Source organism: Dipodomys merriami, unplaced genomic scaffold (genome assembly GCF_024711535.1).
Source record: "Dipodomys merriami isolate MVZ:Mamm:240054 unplaced genomic scaffold, mDipMer1.0.p SCAF_3, whole genome shotgun sequence".
In the NCBI taxonomy this organism is placed as follows: domain Eukaryota; kingdom Metazoa; phylum Chordata; class Mammalia; order Rodentia; family Heteromyidae; genus Dipodomys; species Dipodomys merriami.
Window position 1 is genome coordinate 28,413,892 of NW_027204492.1, and position 16,675 is coordinate 28,430,566.

General features: G+C 44.7%; 1 protein-coding gene and 4 non-coding genes across 5 annotated transcripts in view; 4 read left to right on the forward strand and 1 right to left on the reverse strand.

Moving 5' to 3' along the window:
- Positions 1 to 2,866: 2,866 nt before the first annotated feature.
- Slc25a43 (solute carrier family 25 member 43) overlaps positions 2,867 to 16,675 on the reverse strand; it is a 37,705-nt gene continuing 23,896 nt past the window's right edge. Inside the window, exons 4-5 of the mRNA XM_070039834.1 lie at positions 6,501 to 6,635; positions 2,867 to 5,332 (exon numbers count right to left, since the gene is read on the reverse strand). Coding sequence (XP_069895935.1) covers positions 5,135 to 5,332; positions 6,501 to 6,635 — 333 coding nt within the window. The 3' untranslated portion in view covers positions 2,867 to 5,134. The remainder of the gene's footprint in view (positions 5,333 to 6,500; positions 6,636 to 16,675) is intronic.
- Positions 9,315 to 9,387, forward strand: Trnav-uac (transfer RNA valine (anticodon UAC)). Its single transcript has one exon. It is a non-coding gene; the product is annotated as a tRNA-Val (tRNA).
- Trnaa-ugc (transfer RNA alanine (anticodon UGC)) lies at positions 10,059 to 10,130 on the forward strand. The gene has a single exon. It is a non-coding gene; the product is annotated as a tRNA-Ala (tRNA).
- On the forward strand, positions 11,787 to 11,858 carry Trnaa-ugc (transfer RNA alanine (anticodon UGC)). Its single transcript has one exon. It is a non-coding gene; the product is annotated as a tRNA-Ala (tRNA).
- Trnaa-ugc (transfer RNA alanine (anticodon UGC)) lies at positions 12,495 to 12,566 on the forward strand. The gene has a single exon. It is a non-coding gene; the product is annotated as a tRNA-Ala (tRNA).

The following is a 16,675-nucleotide window of genomic DNA, read 5'->3' on the forward strand; positions in this document are numbered from 1 at the left end:
GACTCATTACCTTACTCATGTAACTGTAACCCCTCTGTACAATATCTTTACAACAAAATATATATTAAAAAAGAAATAGTATACAGAGGATAGGAGAGTAGTAATATCCCAAGATATAAGCAGGAATTCATTGGCTGCAACGTGAAACACATTCATCAAGAATTAAAGGGGGGGTTGGGGGGTGGGGGGGAGGCTGGGAAGGGATGTGAAGGGTAAACAAAGGAGGAGGCTGCAATGCTTGATAAGAAATGTATGCATTAACATGCCCTTGTAATTGTAACCCCTCTGTACAGTGTGTTCACAAAAATTTTTAAACAAAGAAAGAAAAAAAAAAGAATTAAAGGGGGGGCTGGGAAGGTGGCTCAGTGGTAGAGTGCTTGCCTTGCATGCATGAGGCCCTGGGTTCGATTCCTCAGCACCACATAAGCAAATAGAAAAAAGCTGGAAGTGGCGCTGTGGCTCAAGTGGTAGAGTGCTAGCCTTGAGCTGAATAGCTGAGGGACAGTGCTCTGGCCCAGAGTTCAGGCCCCATGACTGACAAAAAAAAAAAGAAGAAGAAGAATCAAAGGGAAGGGGCTGAGAATGTGGCCTAATAATGGTAGAGTGCTTACACAGCATGCATGAAGCCCTGGGTTCTATTCCTCAGTACCACATAAACAGAAAAGGCCAGAATTGGTGCTGTGGCTCAATTGGTAGAGTGCTTGCCTTGAGCAAAATAAAAGAAGCTCCGGAACAGTGCCCAGGCCCTGAGTTCAAGCCCTAGGACAAGCAAAAAAAAAAAAAAAAAGAGGAGATGGGAAGGTGGCTCAGTGGCAGAGCACTTGCCTTGCATGCCTGAGGCCCTGGGTTCCATTCCTCAGCACCACATAAGCAGAAAAAAAAAGCCAGAAGTGACGCTGTGGCTCAAGTGGTAGAGTGCTCACCTTGAGATGAAGAGCTGAGGGACAGCGCCCAGGCCCAGAGTTCAAGCCCCACAACCACCCCACCCCCCCTAAAAAAAAGAATGAAATGAAAGCTGGATGCCGGTGGCTCATTCCTGTAATCCTAGCTACTCAGGAGGCTGAGATCTGGGGATTGCAGTTCATAGTCAGCTCAGGCAGGAAAACCTGTAAGACGTATTTCCAATTAAAGTACCAAAAAGCCAGAAGTGGAGGTGTAGCTTGTTAGGTTTTTAAAGTGGGGTTGCCGAGTAAGAATCACACCACGCACGTGGTATTCAGGTAAGGGGTAGGTTTATTTATCGTTCCGGCTGGCACCAGGCCATGTTGGCCCTCCACTCGGCTGGGAAAGGCCTGGGAAAGAGACCTGGGAAAGAGCTGGGAAAGAGAGCTGGGAAAGAGCTAAGAAAGACAGTGTCTGGGCCTGGGCTAGGCCTTATCTAGGGTATGGGCGGAGAAAGGTGTGGCCACATCAAATTCAGATGTGACCTCAGTGGATGCAGATGTGACCTCTTCCAGGTGTGCCAGTTGCCTAGGTAACACAGGTACTGGGTGGAGACCTTGCTCTGTGTGTGTGTGTGTGTGTGTGTGTGTGCTTGGTACTAGGGCTTGAACCCAGGGCCTGAGCACTGTCCCTTAGCTTTTCTACTCAAAGCTGGACCTCTAGCACTTGAGTCACAGGCCCTCCTCCTCCTCCTCCTCCTCCTCCTCCTCCTCCTCCTCCTCCTCCTCCTCCTCCTCCTCCTCCTCCTCCTCCTCCTCCTCCTCCTCCTCCTCCTCCTCCTCCTCCTCCTCCCCCCCCTCTTTCTTTTGGCAGTTAATTGGAGGTAAGAGACTCAGACTTTCCTGCCCGAGTTGCCTTCAAAGTGCAATCCACAGATCTCAGCCTTTTGAGTAGCTAGGATTACAGGCATGAGCCAGGGGGCCCAGCTTCATTTACTTGTCTATTCACTACTACAATTGCTAGAATATCCATAGGCTCCAGGATGGAAAGACCTTATTTGTCTTAGCTATCACACTGCACCACAGTACCCAGCACCTGTTGAATGGATGCATGAAGCTGGTTTTCTCACTCCAGCCCAAGCACCCTTGCTTCCAGTTTTGTGACTGATTATGTGCTGCCTCTGTGACACTGCTTATCCCGTTCAAACTTAGTTTAACTGTGAGGTATGATGAGGTATGCCTGTACTTTCAGCACTCAGGAGGCTGGCACTCAGGAAGATCCTGACTGTCGCTTTGGGCTATACATAATTAGACCCCATGTCAAACCAATTTTGTTCAAGATTCCTTTCTTCCAAGAGCCGCTGTCCATTACTAGCCCCTCTCTGGTCCTGATCTCTACGGATCGTTCAGCAACTCCTTGGCAGTCTTCTCAGCAAGGAGATTATATTATCACTGCCTTTGCTCATGTTTGCTTTGTAATCCTAATCATTTCATATATTTGATTCCTTAAGACTAAGTTACTCCTGGGTAAACATTGTATCCTATTTCTTTATCACCATTATGTGTGGTGAGCACGGGCAGACATAAAATAGGAAGGTTGGGGTTGGAAGTAAGTGGTAGAGTGACTGTCTAGAGAGAAGGAGGCTGTGGGTTCAAAATCTAGCACCACCAAAAGAAAAATCAGGAAAGCAGATCACTCCCTTATACGGCTAAGGAAATAAACATAGCAGCTTCTTGGAAAGTGGAACCAGGTGGACCGAGTTTGAAGCGAACACAGGCAACACTATACAAAAGGACTGGGTACATGGCTAAAATGGAAGGCCTTGGGCTCAACACCCAGTGCTTGAAAAAAAAAAAGAAAAAAGAAAGAAAGAGACAAAGCAAGCAAGCCATCCAGCTAGCCTTTAGTTCATTTTAAGAACATATCTAGAGTCCTAAAGAATTGTTCTGAAATTACAGAGACCAGGCCTTCTTCATTTCCTCACTTTAATTTATTAAACAGTTAAAAGTGCAGCACAGAAAACATTCCTGTCACAAGTAGTTATTTCAATTATTTCTAGAAAAATACACAGATCTAGTTATTCAGGAGACTGAGATCCAGGTAGCAGGAAAAGAAAACTAGATAGAAGATCTACTATGATGTACATAAACTGAGGTTGGAATGTTAGAATTTTTTTTGGGGGGGGACCCAGTTGTGGGGCCTGAACTCTGGGCCTGGACGCTGTCCCTCAGCTCTTCAGCTCAAGGCTAGCACTCTACCACTTGAGCCACAGCACCACTTCCAGCCTTTTTCTTTTTGCTTATGTGGTGCTGAGGAATCGAACCCAGGGCCTCATGCATTGCAAGGCAAGTGCTCTACCACTGAGCCACCTTCCCAGCCCTAGAATGTTAGAATTTATGAGTTATTTTTGCAGCTTTTAAAGAGCTTTATGAAATGTTTGCTTTAAGGGGAACAAAGAGGACAAAGTATGAACTATTCATTCTTAGTGAAATATTTGTTACCCTCTGAATTCTAATAGACTGAGCTTTAGATGAGGTTTTCATGTGAGTGTTAACAGCATTTTCCTGTAAAGTTCAGTGTGTCCCAGAGATTGGAGAACTGAGTCATTTTGGCATATTTAGAGGTCAAGTCTCCGAGAGTTTAAAGTTTGACCATTTAGGTATTTAATAATAATTTTATAGTTCTGGTTACTAATAATGACAAATATACTTTTTTAATTTTGGAAAAGAAGTTTAATTTAAAAAATACTTTCAACACACTGAAAACCTTAGTGGGTGTATGAGACACACAAAAAGAGAATAGTGCGTGAATAACAACTTAATTAAAAGTTAAAGTTATATAAATTTTACATAGGATCTCTAAGGTAGAACATTCTTTTTTGACATTGTTGTTTTTTTGGTAGCACTGGGGATTGAACTCAGGGCCTGGTGGTTGCTAGGTATATGCTCTACCATTTGAGCCATGTCTTTCATTCCTTAAGGTGGAACAATCTTGAAATTCATTTAAAAAACATCCCAGTACAGATAATGAGACAAAAGTGGTTTAATTCCACTATATTTGGTTGGGTATGTATGTCAAATGTTTCATTTGATCCTTTCTAGGCAACTGGGACATTTGTGAGAGTAATGCAAGATGACTAAATAATTCATTTTTAGTGTAGGCTTGCCAAGCGAGTTGAAAAGGCAGAGAAGCAGGCCACCTGAACTGCACCTGACTTCAGTCAGAAGGTATGTGTGTAGGAGGCATAATTAAAGAGTCATGGTAAAAAGTGCTTTCTGAAACAAAAGCTTCCAAGCCCAGTGTGCTTCACATTTCAGTAAAGGACAATAGTCTTAACTCAATAATGATAACTTTTTTGAGTGTGTGCTGTACTAGGGTTTGAACTAAGGGGCTGCATACTGTGTCTCTTAAGGTTCTTTTTTTCCCCTCAAGGCTTGCTGGCACTCTACCACATTAGCTACAGCTCCACTTCTGGCTTTTTGCTAGTTAATTGGAGGCAAGAGTCTTACAGACTTTTCTGTATAGGTTGGCTTTGAATACTGATCTTCAGATCTCAGCCTCTGGAGTAGCTAGGATTAGAGGTTTGAGCCACCAGTGCCTGGCTTTAGCACTGTCAGCTGTAAGTGGTAACGCTTAGCAGAAATTCCAGCACTGGACTGGATGCATGAGGATGGCTCACTCAAGGTCAGCCTAGGCTCCACAGTGAAACACCGTCTCAAAGAAACAGAAGAAAAGTTATGATTATTATTTCTTTTTCATCTGGTTCAAGATAACTTGTAAGCTATATGTTGTAGTGGATGTTCTCAGAAGTTAACCTAGATTAACTGGAAGGGGAGGCCACAGGTCCAACTGGGAGGACTCTGTATCATCTGAGAGTCACCTTGGGGCTGAGCTCAGGACTGCACATTCCCATGCAAGTTGCTCTGAAATATCACAACACCTTCTTCTTCTTTTCTTTTCTCTCGTTTCTTTTTAGAGGCCACTGTACATTTATGACCACTGGGCTTTGCTTATACGATCTGGTGGTATGTCATTGTGACCCAGGAGTGTGGGAAAACTTCATAGTACAAGTGTTCTCAGGGATGTCAGTAAGGGGCTCTGAGGCGACAGATGACCAAACCATCTCATGGTGAAGAGGCAGCGGACAGGATTGCCCTGTCATTACTTCTCATGTGCACAATTAGGTGACATTTGTCTGTGATTGTCACATGTCTTCAGCCAGTGCCCTGGTACTGTACTTTCCACTATGACATCACAAAGTTGGTTTTCGAGACTTCAGTTTTCCAGTTTTGAAGAACTTTATTTCCCGTAATTCTTGGGGTTTCAAACTTTGATCCACTCCTGGGGTCAATTTATAGCTCAGAGGAGACATGATATAACCATTTTGGTAAAGAAAGATTCTCTTGAAGAACTCAAAGGTGCTAAACATGACTCCAAAATAGGGAACAACCTGTAAGAACAGAAAATTAAAATTGTATTAAACTCTTAGAAAGAAATGATTAGCGCTTCTAACAGCAAGTTAGATGAGGGTAGAATGAGGTAAGAGCTGTGGGCAGTACTATAAGGAATTCTTTTGGAAATCAGACTAATTGGTAAAATGAATCCAAGCTTCAGTGGCGTATATCTACAGTCCTAGCTACTAAGGAGGCTGAGATCTGAGGATTGTAGTTCAAAGTCAGCTCTAGCAGGAAAATCTCTGACACTCTTATTTCTAATGAGTCATCAAAAATTCAGAAGTAGAGCCTAGCACAGTGGTTCAAGCTTAGCACAGTGCTAGGCTTTAGTGAAAAAGTTCAGAAATAGCACTTAAGCCTGGAGTTCAAGCCCCAGGACTAGCACACAAAAAATGGTAAAATGAAGGCTGGTTCGGTGTGTGTGTGTGGGGTGGGGGGAAGGGTTGAAAGAGCCACTGGAGGACAAGCAATGGGCCTAGATGGATATTGAGGGAGATGATGTAACACTTCCTGTCAGTATCTACTGGCCCTGATTGGAATCACTTGCATGGCAGCTAGTATGAGGGTAGCCCACCGTTTTTAACCTTAAGTTTTTGCTCATAGACATTTTTGGAAACATGATGCATACATGCATACAAATACACGTTTTTGCAGACAATTTTAGGATTAGTGTTAGGTTCTTCTTAGGGTTCCTATGTCCCATGTTTTGGACCTTTAGACTAAATGTTCAGCTCCTTTATGATAGGGTATAAAGCTGGACACCAGTGGCTCATACTTATAATCCTAGCTACTCAGGAGCCTGAGACCTGAGAACTATGGTTTGAGGCCAACGTAGGCAGGAAAGTTCATGAGACTCTGTTCTCTAAGAAACTAGTTAGGAAAAAAAAATGGAGCTATGGCGCAGTGGTAGAGTGCTAGCCTAGAACAAAAGATCAAGGACAGCACCTGGGCCCTAGAGTTCAAGCCCCATGACTGACAAAAAAATATAGGGTATGAGATGCCTACCACTGTCTTCAGGGTCAATAGCCAGCTTGTATCCCTAGGCTCTGTACTAATGGAAGTGCTAGATGTGGTGTTTCCATGGCAACTCATAACTGAGGTGGGTGCCAAAGGAATGGGTACAAATGGAAGAGGCAGGGGAACAGTAGAACAGTCACTTCTCACCTTCAGTAAGTTGGCTGTCAATCCATTCCAGAGCCCCAGTACCCCTTGGGCCTTCACGATCTGCCGGAAGCAGTCCGCTGCTCCTGAGAATTGGACATCAACTCCTCCATAGTGGGGGAGGTAGGGACTCTGAGCCTGGTAGGAAACAGAAGGTTGGAGAAAGTGATTCCAGGAAAGAAACAGTGCTAGTCAGAGGAGCCAGGGTGTCAAGTGTGGATGCCATGTGCCTGGCCTAGACAATAGCAAAGAATGATTGTTCTGGGCCTCATCTTCTTCTGTGGGCTTAGAATGAGTATTTAGTTACTATCAAACCATGGCACCCTGTTCTCCTATTTGTGGTCTATTTTTGCTCAGAAGAAAGTAGGATTAGGGAAACAGATTTGATTTTGTTCTGATATTCTCTCCCTGACTCCACTCTCTGGAAATGGCAAGGGTTTGTGTGCCCTGAACCTTCCCCAGTGCTCTCCTGCCTCTTCATAATTCTCTCCCCTGGGAAGCTACCAAGTGGAGGTTGGTACAGATGTTACAGGGCAGGGAGCAAAGTGATGCTGGCATTCATCTGCTCCCTCTTGCACTTCCCAGACTCCCACATCTTCACTCTCCTGTCCAAAGTACTGATTGGGCCTCTCCCAGCCTCATCAGCATCCAGAGGAACTTATTGACAGCTGGTGAGTTCTCTGGAGAAAATGGAAACAGCCTCAGGCCCTATGCAGACACATCCACACAGTGTATTCCACTCTTCCTGCAGATTAGTCATCTTCTTGGTGAGGCTTTCCATGACCACCCCCTTCCCAAGAAAGAACTTTAGTGTCTTCCATGCACTGGCAAGAGCTTATTCTCTGCTTTCATTTTCTCAGTTGTGTGCTGATGACTGCCAAGTTTATCTCTTGCCCTCATCTCTCCTCCCATCTCAACTATTTGCCAACTGCCCATCTCCCTTTGAATGTCTAACTGGCATTGCATGGTTGAGCCCGTGCTGTTTCCACCCTGAAATGTATCAAGCTGAAAACCTGCTTCTACAGTTTTCACCAGCTCTTTTTTTTTTTTTTTTTTTTTTTTTGCTAGACCTGGGGCTTGAACTCAGGGCCTGGGCACTGTCCCTGAGCTTCTTTTGCTCAAGGCTAGCATTCTACCACTTGAGGCATAGTGCAACTTCTGGCTTTTTCTATTTATGTGGTACTGAGGAATCAAACCCAAGGCTTCATGCATGCTAGGCAAGCATTCTACCACTAAACCACATTCCCAGCCCACCAACTTAGTTTTTGATATTGCCGTCTACCCAGTTGACTGGCTAGAAATTTTGTTCTCATTCTGACTCTTCCTAGGACCAGAGTATGGGTTATTATGTCAATTTGGGGTATAGGATGTGGGCAATCTGGGAGTTTTAGAATGAAGTCTCAGAATCCAAAACATTTTCAGTTCTGCTACCTATCTGCTAGGATGACAGCTCTTTCTTAGAAGCACCCAAAATGATCCTGTCAAAACAAAAAATACATGGTGCCACTTTTCTATTCATAATTTCCAGCAGCTACTTTTCTTTTCTTTAAAATTTTTTTTTTATTGTGAAAATACTGTCCAGCAGCTACTTTTCTCAATCAGTAAAAGTAACTGATTTCAATAGCCTACCTATCAGCCTGGCACAGTCTGGTCATAATTTATTTTCTGATATCACCAATTACTCTCTTTTTAAAAAAAATTTTTTTTCAGTGGTTGTATAAAGGGGTTTGGATTTTCAAGTCAACATGTCAATTTATAAGTACAATGCTCCCCTCCTCTGTTACTGGGGCTTGAACTCAGGGCCTGAGCACTGTCCCTGAACTTTTTTCCTCAAGGCTAGCACTCTACCACTTGAGCCACAGCTCCACTTCCTGTTTTCAGGTGCTTGGGCTGGCTTTGATTCAGTCTCTTGAGGAGCTAGGATTACAAGCATGAGCCACAGACAGACACCAAGCCTATTATAGTTCCACTTGTGGCTTTTTATGGTTAATTGGAGATAGAGAGGAGTCCCATGGCAATCAGTAGTAAAGTGCATGCTTTGCAAATATGAAGTCCTGGGTTCTATTCTCACCTACCTGCCTATGTCTACATTTCATCATCTCTAGAAAAAAATGTCCATGTATTTTTTATAAGACTATTGATATTTCTAAGTCATTTAAACTTTAAATATCTAAATCACATCTTATCTTCTTGTGCCTATACTGAGAAATAAATGTTGAAGTTAGATAAAATTTTAAAAAAGTAAAAAACGTCGCATGTTTGTGGCTCATGCCTATAATCCTGGCTACCTCAGGAGGCTGAGATCTGAAGATTGTGTTTGGGCAGGAAAATTTGTGAGACTCTCAGCTCCAAGTAATCCCAGAAAGGGCAGGAAGTGGCCCTTTCCATCAAGTGGCAGAGCACTAGCCTTCAGCAAAAGAAGCTCAGCAACGGTGCTCAGGCCCAAAATTCTGGTCCCAAGACTGGGAAGAAGGGAGGAGGAGGAGGGGGAAGAAGGAGGAGGAGGGGGGGGAGGGGGAAGGGAGAGGAGGAGGAAGGGGGGGAGGAGGAGGAAGGGGGGAGGAGGAGGAGGAGGAGGGGGAGGAGGAGGAGGAGGAGGAGGAGGAGGAGGAAGAGGAAAGAAATGTCTCACAGAAGTGGTTAATGGAGATAAGCATCTCATGGGCTTTCCTGCCCGGGCTGGTTTCGAACCTCGCTCCTCACATCTAAGAATCCTGAGTAACTAGGATTACAAGCACGACCTGTAAACTGCCAATCTATAGCTCCACTTCCGGTTTCTAAGATTAATTAGAGATAGAGACAAGTGTTCTGCCGGGATGGGAATGTAGCTCAGTGGTAGAGCGGATGCTTTACACGCATAAGGTCCTGGGTTCGATTCCCAGCATCCCAGTTTCTTATTATCGACTATTTGCCTCTGTCTACATTTTAAGATTTATCTTTTCAGAGACACACATTAGGGTTTAAAAGACGACTGCTATTTCTAAGCCATTTAATTTTAAATATCTAAATCACACCTTATCTTCCTGTTCTTATATTGACAAATAAATGTCAGGGTTAGAAAATTAGAAAACTAAAAAGGCGTGTGCTGCTCATGGCTCACGCCAGTAATCCTAGCTACCTCAGGAGGCTGAGATCTGAAGATCCTGGTTCCTAGCCAGCCTGGGCAGGAAGTCTTCCACACCTTTACCGCCAATTAATCTCAGAAACGCTGGAATTGGAGCTGTGGGTCAAGTGGTAGAGCGCTAGTTTTGAGCAAAAGGGGCTCAGGGACTGTGCTGAGGCCGGGACAGTGGGGGGGGGGGAGAGGCGGGGGGGGGGGAGGGGAAGGGGGGAGGCGGGGAGAAATAACGAGGGGAAAAAAAGAGTCTCACAGACGCCATTTTTTAGTGGTTAATTGGAAATAAACATCTGATGGGCTTTCCTGCCTGGGTGGTTTTGAACCTTGGTCCTCAAATGTAAGACTCCAGAACAGCTAGGCTTGGGTTACCAGAGGCCAGCCTACAGCGCCACTTCCGGCTTTGTGTGGTTAATTAGAGGCAGAGATAAGGTTGTACTCTTGAAGGGGATGTAGCTCAGTGGTAGAGCCCATGCTTTGCATGTATGAAGTTCCGGGTTCGATTCCCGGTATCTCCACTTATTTTCAACTACCTGACCATGTTGACGTTTCAAGACTGAGTTTTCAGATACATAGTGGATTTTATATGACTTGATTTTTTTTGTCGGTTGTGGGGCCTGAACTCACATGCTTTACTACTGAGCTATTTCTAAGCCATTTGAACTTTAAATATTTAAATCACACCTTATCTTCCTGTGCCTATATTGAGAAATAAATGTTGGGGTTAGATAAATAAATTTTAAAAAGTCATGTGCTGGTGGTTCACTCGTGTAATTCTAGCGCCTCTGGAGGCTGACACCTGAGGTTCAGGGTTTCAAGCCAGCCTAAGGAGGAAACTCTGAGACTCTCATCTCCAATTAATTCCAGAAAAGGCCGGAAATGGCGCTGTCCCTCAATTGGCAGAGGTCTAGTCTTGAACAAAAGAAGCTCAGGGACTGTGCTCAGGGCCAGAGTTCCAGCCCCAAGAATGGAAAAGAAGAAGAAGAAAGAAGGAAGGAGGAGGAGGAGGAGGAGGAGGGGGAGGGGGAGAGGGAAGGAGGAGGAGGGGGAGGAGGAAGAGGGGGAGGAGGAGGGGGAGGAGGGGGAGGGGGAGGAGGGGGAGGGGGAGGAGGAGGAGGGGGAGGAGGAGGAGGAGGGGGAGGAGGAGGACGACAAAGATGACGACTAAGACGATGACGACGACGAAGGGGAAGAGGAGGGGGAAGGGGAGGAGGAAAAGAGGAGAAGAAGAAGAGGAAGAAGAAGAGAAAGAAATAAAACGCCTCACAGACGCTGTTTCGTTTAGAGTTTATTTGCAGATAAGCGTCTCTCGGGCTTTCCCGCTTGGGCTGGTTTGGAACCTTGATCCTCACATGTAAGAGTCCTGAGTAGCTAGGATTGAAACGTGAGCCACAGGTTGCCAGCCTATAGCTTCACTTCCGGCTTTTTTTGTGGTTAGTAGAGACAGAGATAAACATATTACGGTAGAGCACATGCTTTGTACATATGAGGTCCTGGGTTTGATTCCAGCATCCTACTTTCTTATAATCAACTACCTGCCTCTGTCGACATTTCGACATTTAGTTTTTCAGAGACACATACTGGGTTTTAAAAGACGACTGCTATTTCTAAGCCATTTAATTTTAAATATCCAAATCACGTCCTAGCTTCCTGTTCCTATATTGAGAAATAAGTGTCAGGGTTAAAAAATTAGAAAAATAAAAAGTCCTGTGCTGCTTGAGGCTCACGCCAGTAATCCTAGCTACCTCAGGAGGCTGAGATCTGAAGATTCTGCTTCCTAGCCAGCCTGGGCAGGAAGTCTTCAAGGCCCTTATCTCCAAAGAATCCCAGAAAAGCCTGAAGTAGCGCTGTGGCTCAAGAGATAGAGTGTTAGCCTTGTGCAAAAGGAGCTCAGGGACCCTGCTGAGCTCAGGGACCAAGTTGAGGCCGAAACAGGCGGGGTGGGGGGGGGGGGTGGGGATAAATAAAGAAGAAAAATGATTCTTACAGACGCCATTTTTCAGTGGTTAATTGGAGATAAACGTCTGATGGGCTTTCCTGCCTGGGTTGGTTTTGAGCCTTGGTCCTCACATGTAAAACTCTGAGTAGCTAGGCATGAACTAGAAGCCAGCCTACAGCTCCACTTCCGGCTTTGTGTGGTTAATTAGAAGTTGAGATAAAAGTCTCCCTATGACGGGGATGTAGCTCAGTGGTAGAGCGCGTGCTTTGCATGTGTGAGGTCCCGGGTTCGATTCCCGGCATCTCCATCTATTATTTTCAAATATCTGCCCATGTTGACATTTCAAGACTGAGTTTTCAAACATATTGGGTTTTATGACTATTGATAGTTCTAAGCCATTTAAACTTTAAATATTTAAATCACATCTTATCTTCCTGTTCCTATATTGACAAATAAATGTCAGGGCTAGAAAATTAGAAAAACAAAAAGCCGTGTGCTGCTTGGGGCTCACGCCAGTAATCTTAGCTACCTCAGGAAATTGAGATGTGAAGATCCTGGTTCCAAGCCAGCCCTGACAAGAAGTCTTCAAGGCCCTTATCTCCAAATAATCCCAGAAAAGCCGGAAGTAGAGCTGTGACTCAAGTGATAGAGCGTTAGCCTTGTGCCGAAAGAGCTCAACCGCAGTACTCAGGCCTAGAGCGCAAACCCCAAGACTGGAGAAAAAAAAAAGAATGAAACAAAAGAGTTTCACAGATACTGGTGTTTTAGTGGTTAATTGGAGATAAACGTCTGATGGGCTTTCCTGTCTGGGTTGGTTTTGAGCCTTGGTCCCCACATGTAAGACTCCTGAGTAGCTAGGCTTGAGCTACCAGAGGCCAGCCAACAGCGCCACTTCCGGCTTTGTGTGGTTAATTAGAGGCAGAGATAAGGTCATACCCTTGAAGGGGATGTAGCTCAGTGGTAGAGCTCATGCTTTGCATGTATGAGGTCCCGGGTTCGATTCTCGGTATCTCCACTTATTTTCAACTACCTGACCATGTTGACATTTCAAGACTGAGTTTTCAGATATATAGTGGATTTTATATGACTAGTGATTTTTTTTTTTTTTTTGTCGATTGTGGGGCCTGAACTCACATGCTTTACTACTGAGCTATTTCTAAGCCATTTAATCTTTAAATATCTAAGTCACACCTTATCTTCCTGTGCCTATATTGAGAAATAAATGTTGGGGTTAGATTTAAAAAAAATTAACTACTCAAAAACCAGTGTGCAGCAAGTGTGCAGCCCGGTGCCGGTGGCTCACACCTGTAATCCTGGCTACTCAGAAGGCTGAGATCTGCAGGTCCCAGTTCAAAGTCAGCAGGGCAGGAAAGTCTGTGACACTCTTACCTCCAATAAACCACCAGAAAACTGGAAGTGGCACTGTGGCTCAAGGACTAGAGTACTAGCTTTGAGCTGAAAAGCTGAGGGACAGTGCCCAAGCCCAGAGTTCAAGCTCCATGACTGAGAAAAAAAAAGAAAAAAATGTCATGTGCTGGTGGCTCATGCCTGTAATTCTAACTACTCAGGAGGCTGAGCTATAAAGATCATGGTTACAAGACAGTCTGAGTAGGAAGTCTTCGAGACTCTTATGTCCAATCAATCACAGAAAAGGCCGGAAGTGGGGCTGTGGTTCAATGGTAGAGCACTACTAGCCTTGAGCAAATGGAGTTCAGGGACCATGCTCTGCCCAGAGTTGAAGCCCCAAGACTGGGGAGAAAAAAGAAATAAGAAAAAAGTGTGTTACAGATGTTGGGTTTTTAGTGGTTAATTGGAGATAAGTGTCTCATGGGCTTTCCTGCCTAGGCTGCATTTGAGTCTTGATCTTCATATCTGAGCCTCCTGAGTAGCTAGGATTGCAAACATGAACCGGGAGCTGCCAGTCTATAGCTCCACTTCCGGCTTTTTGTGGTTAATTAAAACTAGAGATAATTGTCTTGGGGGAGGGGATGTATCTCTAGTGGTAGAGCACATGGTTTGCATGCATGAGGTCCTGGGTTTGATTCCCAGCATCCCACTTTCTTGTTCTCGACTACCTGTCTGTGTCTACATTTCAAGATTGAATTTTCAGAGACATATATTGGGTTTTATAAGACTACTGCTACTTCTAAGCCATTTAAACTTTAAATATCTAAATCACATCTTATCTTCCTCTTCCTATTTTAAGAAATAAATGTCTGGGTTAGATGATGATGATGATGATGATGATAATAATAATAATAATAATAATAATAATAATAATAATAATAATAATATAAAAAGCCACGAGCTGGTGGCTCACACCTAGAATCCTAGTTACATCAGGAGGCTCAGATCTGAGGATTGTGGTTTGAAGCCAGCTTGGGCAGGAAAATCTGTGAGACTCATCTCCAATTAATCATAGCAAAGGCTGAAAATGGTGCTGTGGCTCAAGTGGTAGAGCGCTCCCCTTGAGCAAAGGATGCTCAGGCCTAGAGTTCAAACCCCAGGACCTGTGGGTTTTTTTGTTCTTTGTTTTGGTCATAGGGCTTGAATGCTGGGCCTGGGCACTGTCCCTCAGCTCAAGGCTAGCGCTTTACCACTTGAGTCACAGTGACACTTCTGGTTTTCTGAGTGGTTTATTCTAGATAAGAGTCTCATGGACTTTTCCTGCCCCAGCTGGCTTTGAACTGTGATCCTCAGATCTCAGCCTCCTGAGTAGCTAGGATTACAGGTGTGAGCCTCCAGCACCCAGCTGCACACTGGTTTTTGAGTGGTTAATTGGAGATAAGAGGCTCAGTGACTTTCCTGCCTGGGGTTGGCTTTGAACCTTGCTATCAGATCTTAGCCTCCTAAGTAGCTAGCCACCAATGCCTGGCTTCCTTCCTTCCTTTTATTCTTCCACTTCTTTCTTTCCTTCCCTCTTTTCTTCCTTCCCTTCCCCCTTCTGTTCCCTTCTATCTCCCTCCCTTCATCCCTTCTTTCCCCCCTCCCTACCTCCTTCTTTCCCTGCCTCCCTCACTCTCTCCCTTCCTCCCTCCCAACCCCCTTACCTTTTCTGTGTCCTTCTCTGAGCGCTAGAGATGGAATCCAGGGCTTCATGATGCTTGGCTAGTGTTCTACCCATGAGCTCCACCTCTAGATCTTTATTGCTCTCCTTCTACATCCAACTCTTAAGTCCTGAGACTCCAGAATCCCTTAAGTACAGACTACAATGTGTTAGGAATCCCACGTTCCTCTAGTCTAACTACTTCATTTTACAGGTGAAAACCCAAGACCATGAGAAGTATGAATTCATTAAAGCCTGCGCCGAGTGTAGTGGAAGCAGAAGTCACGTGTTCTGCCTTCTGGTCTACTGCAATCTATACTCTAGGATCCTGGCCCCCAGTGGCTTCAAATAACTTGTGCCTCCCATCAGCTACCCACCTCTTGACCTCTCAGGACATGCTGTCACACTCCCTGCTGCTGCACAGCCCTGGCAATGAGTTGTCATCTTGCTCAAATTAGACTTTAGTCTCTCTTCATGACCTATTCCTATAAGAACAGCCAATAAACCCTATCATAAGATACCATGAATTCCAACAGTGTGGCAGCCTCCCTCTCACCTTTGCATCTTTGAGTTACTCTTTTGTGTGTGTGTGCTGGGTCTGGGGCTTGAACTCAGGGCTTAAGCACTGCCCCTGAAGTTCTTTTTGCTCAAGGCTGGTGCTCTACCACTTGAGCCACTCTACTTGCAGCTTTTTGGTGGTTAATTGGAGGTTAGAGTCATATAGGGACTTTCTTGCCCAGGCTGGCTTTGAACTGCAATCTTCAGATCTCAGCCTCTTGAGTAGTTAGGATTACAGGCAAGAGCCACTGGCACCTGGCTCACAATCAATTTTTGATTAAAAAACACAGGGCCATCTATATTTAGTCTGAGACACTAACAGTCTTTCAAATGTCTTCACTGCGCTCTTCCTTTGACGAACCACCATCCATGCTCATGTGGACCAGTGTAGTAGTTGCTTCTTATTTTTGTGTCCGTCATAGGCCTAGGTGCTGACCCTGAGCTCTTTTGCTCAAGGCTAGTGCTCTACCATTTTGGGCCACAGTTTTACTTCTGGTTTTCTGGTAGTTAATTGGGGATAAGAGTCTCATGGATTTCCTACTTAGGCTGGCTTTGAACTGTTATCCTCAGATCTCAGCCTTCTAAGTAGCTAGGATTACAGGCATGAGTCACCAGTGCCCAGCTAGTATTTGCTTCTTCTTTTTTATATTGTGAAAATACTGTACAGAGGGGTTACAATTACATGGGCAAGATAATGAGTACATTTCTTATCAAGCACTGTTGCCTCCTCCTTTGTTTCCCCTTCCCATCCCATCCTCCCCCACTGTATTTGCTTCTTAAGTGGCTCCTTGCCTTCTGCTTCCCTGGACAATTCTCTGCAATGATTTATAAAAATGAATCCATTTAGCTGGGCACTGGTGGCTTACGTCTGTAATCCTACCTACTCAGGAGTCTGAGATCTGAGGATCGCAGTTTGAAGCCAGCCCACAAAGAAAAGTTGTTAGAGATTCTTAGCTCCAAATAAACACCAAAAAGCCAGAAATGAAGTTGTGGCTCAAGTGGTAGAGCACTAGCCTTAAGCACAAAAGCTCAGGGACAATACCTAGGCCCTGAGTTCAAGCTCTATGGCCAGTACACACACACACACACACACACACACACACACACACCACAAAGGAATCATAGGCCCTGAGTTCAAGCTCTATGGCCAGTACACACACACACACACACACACACACACACACACACACACACACACACACACCACAATCATAGGCCCTGAGTTCAAGCTCTATGGCCAGTACACACACACACACACACACACACACACACACACACACACACACACACACACACACACACAAAAGGAATCATTTGATCCATTTGCTTAAAATATTGCAATGGCTTACATCCAACTTGGACTGAAATGTAAATTGCTCACTGGAGCTTACAAGCTATGATGTCAATGTGGTGGTAACCATTTTAACAACTGGTTGTTGGGGAACAGAGAAGCTTTGGGATGTAGCATTTGCCACTTTCAATGGTATAAATACTCCCACTGATTGTAAAGTCAATCAGCT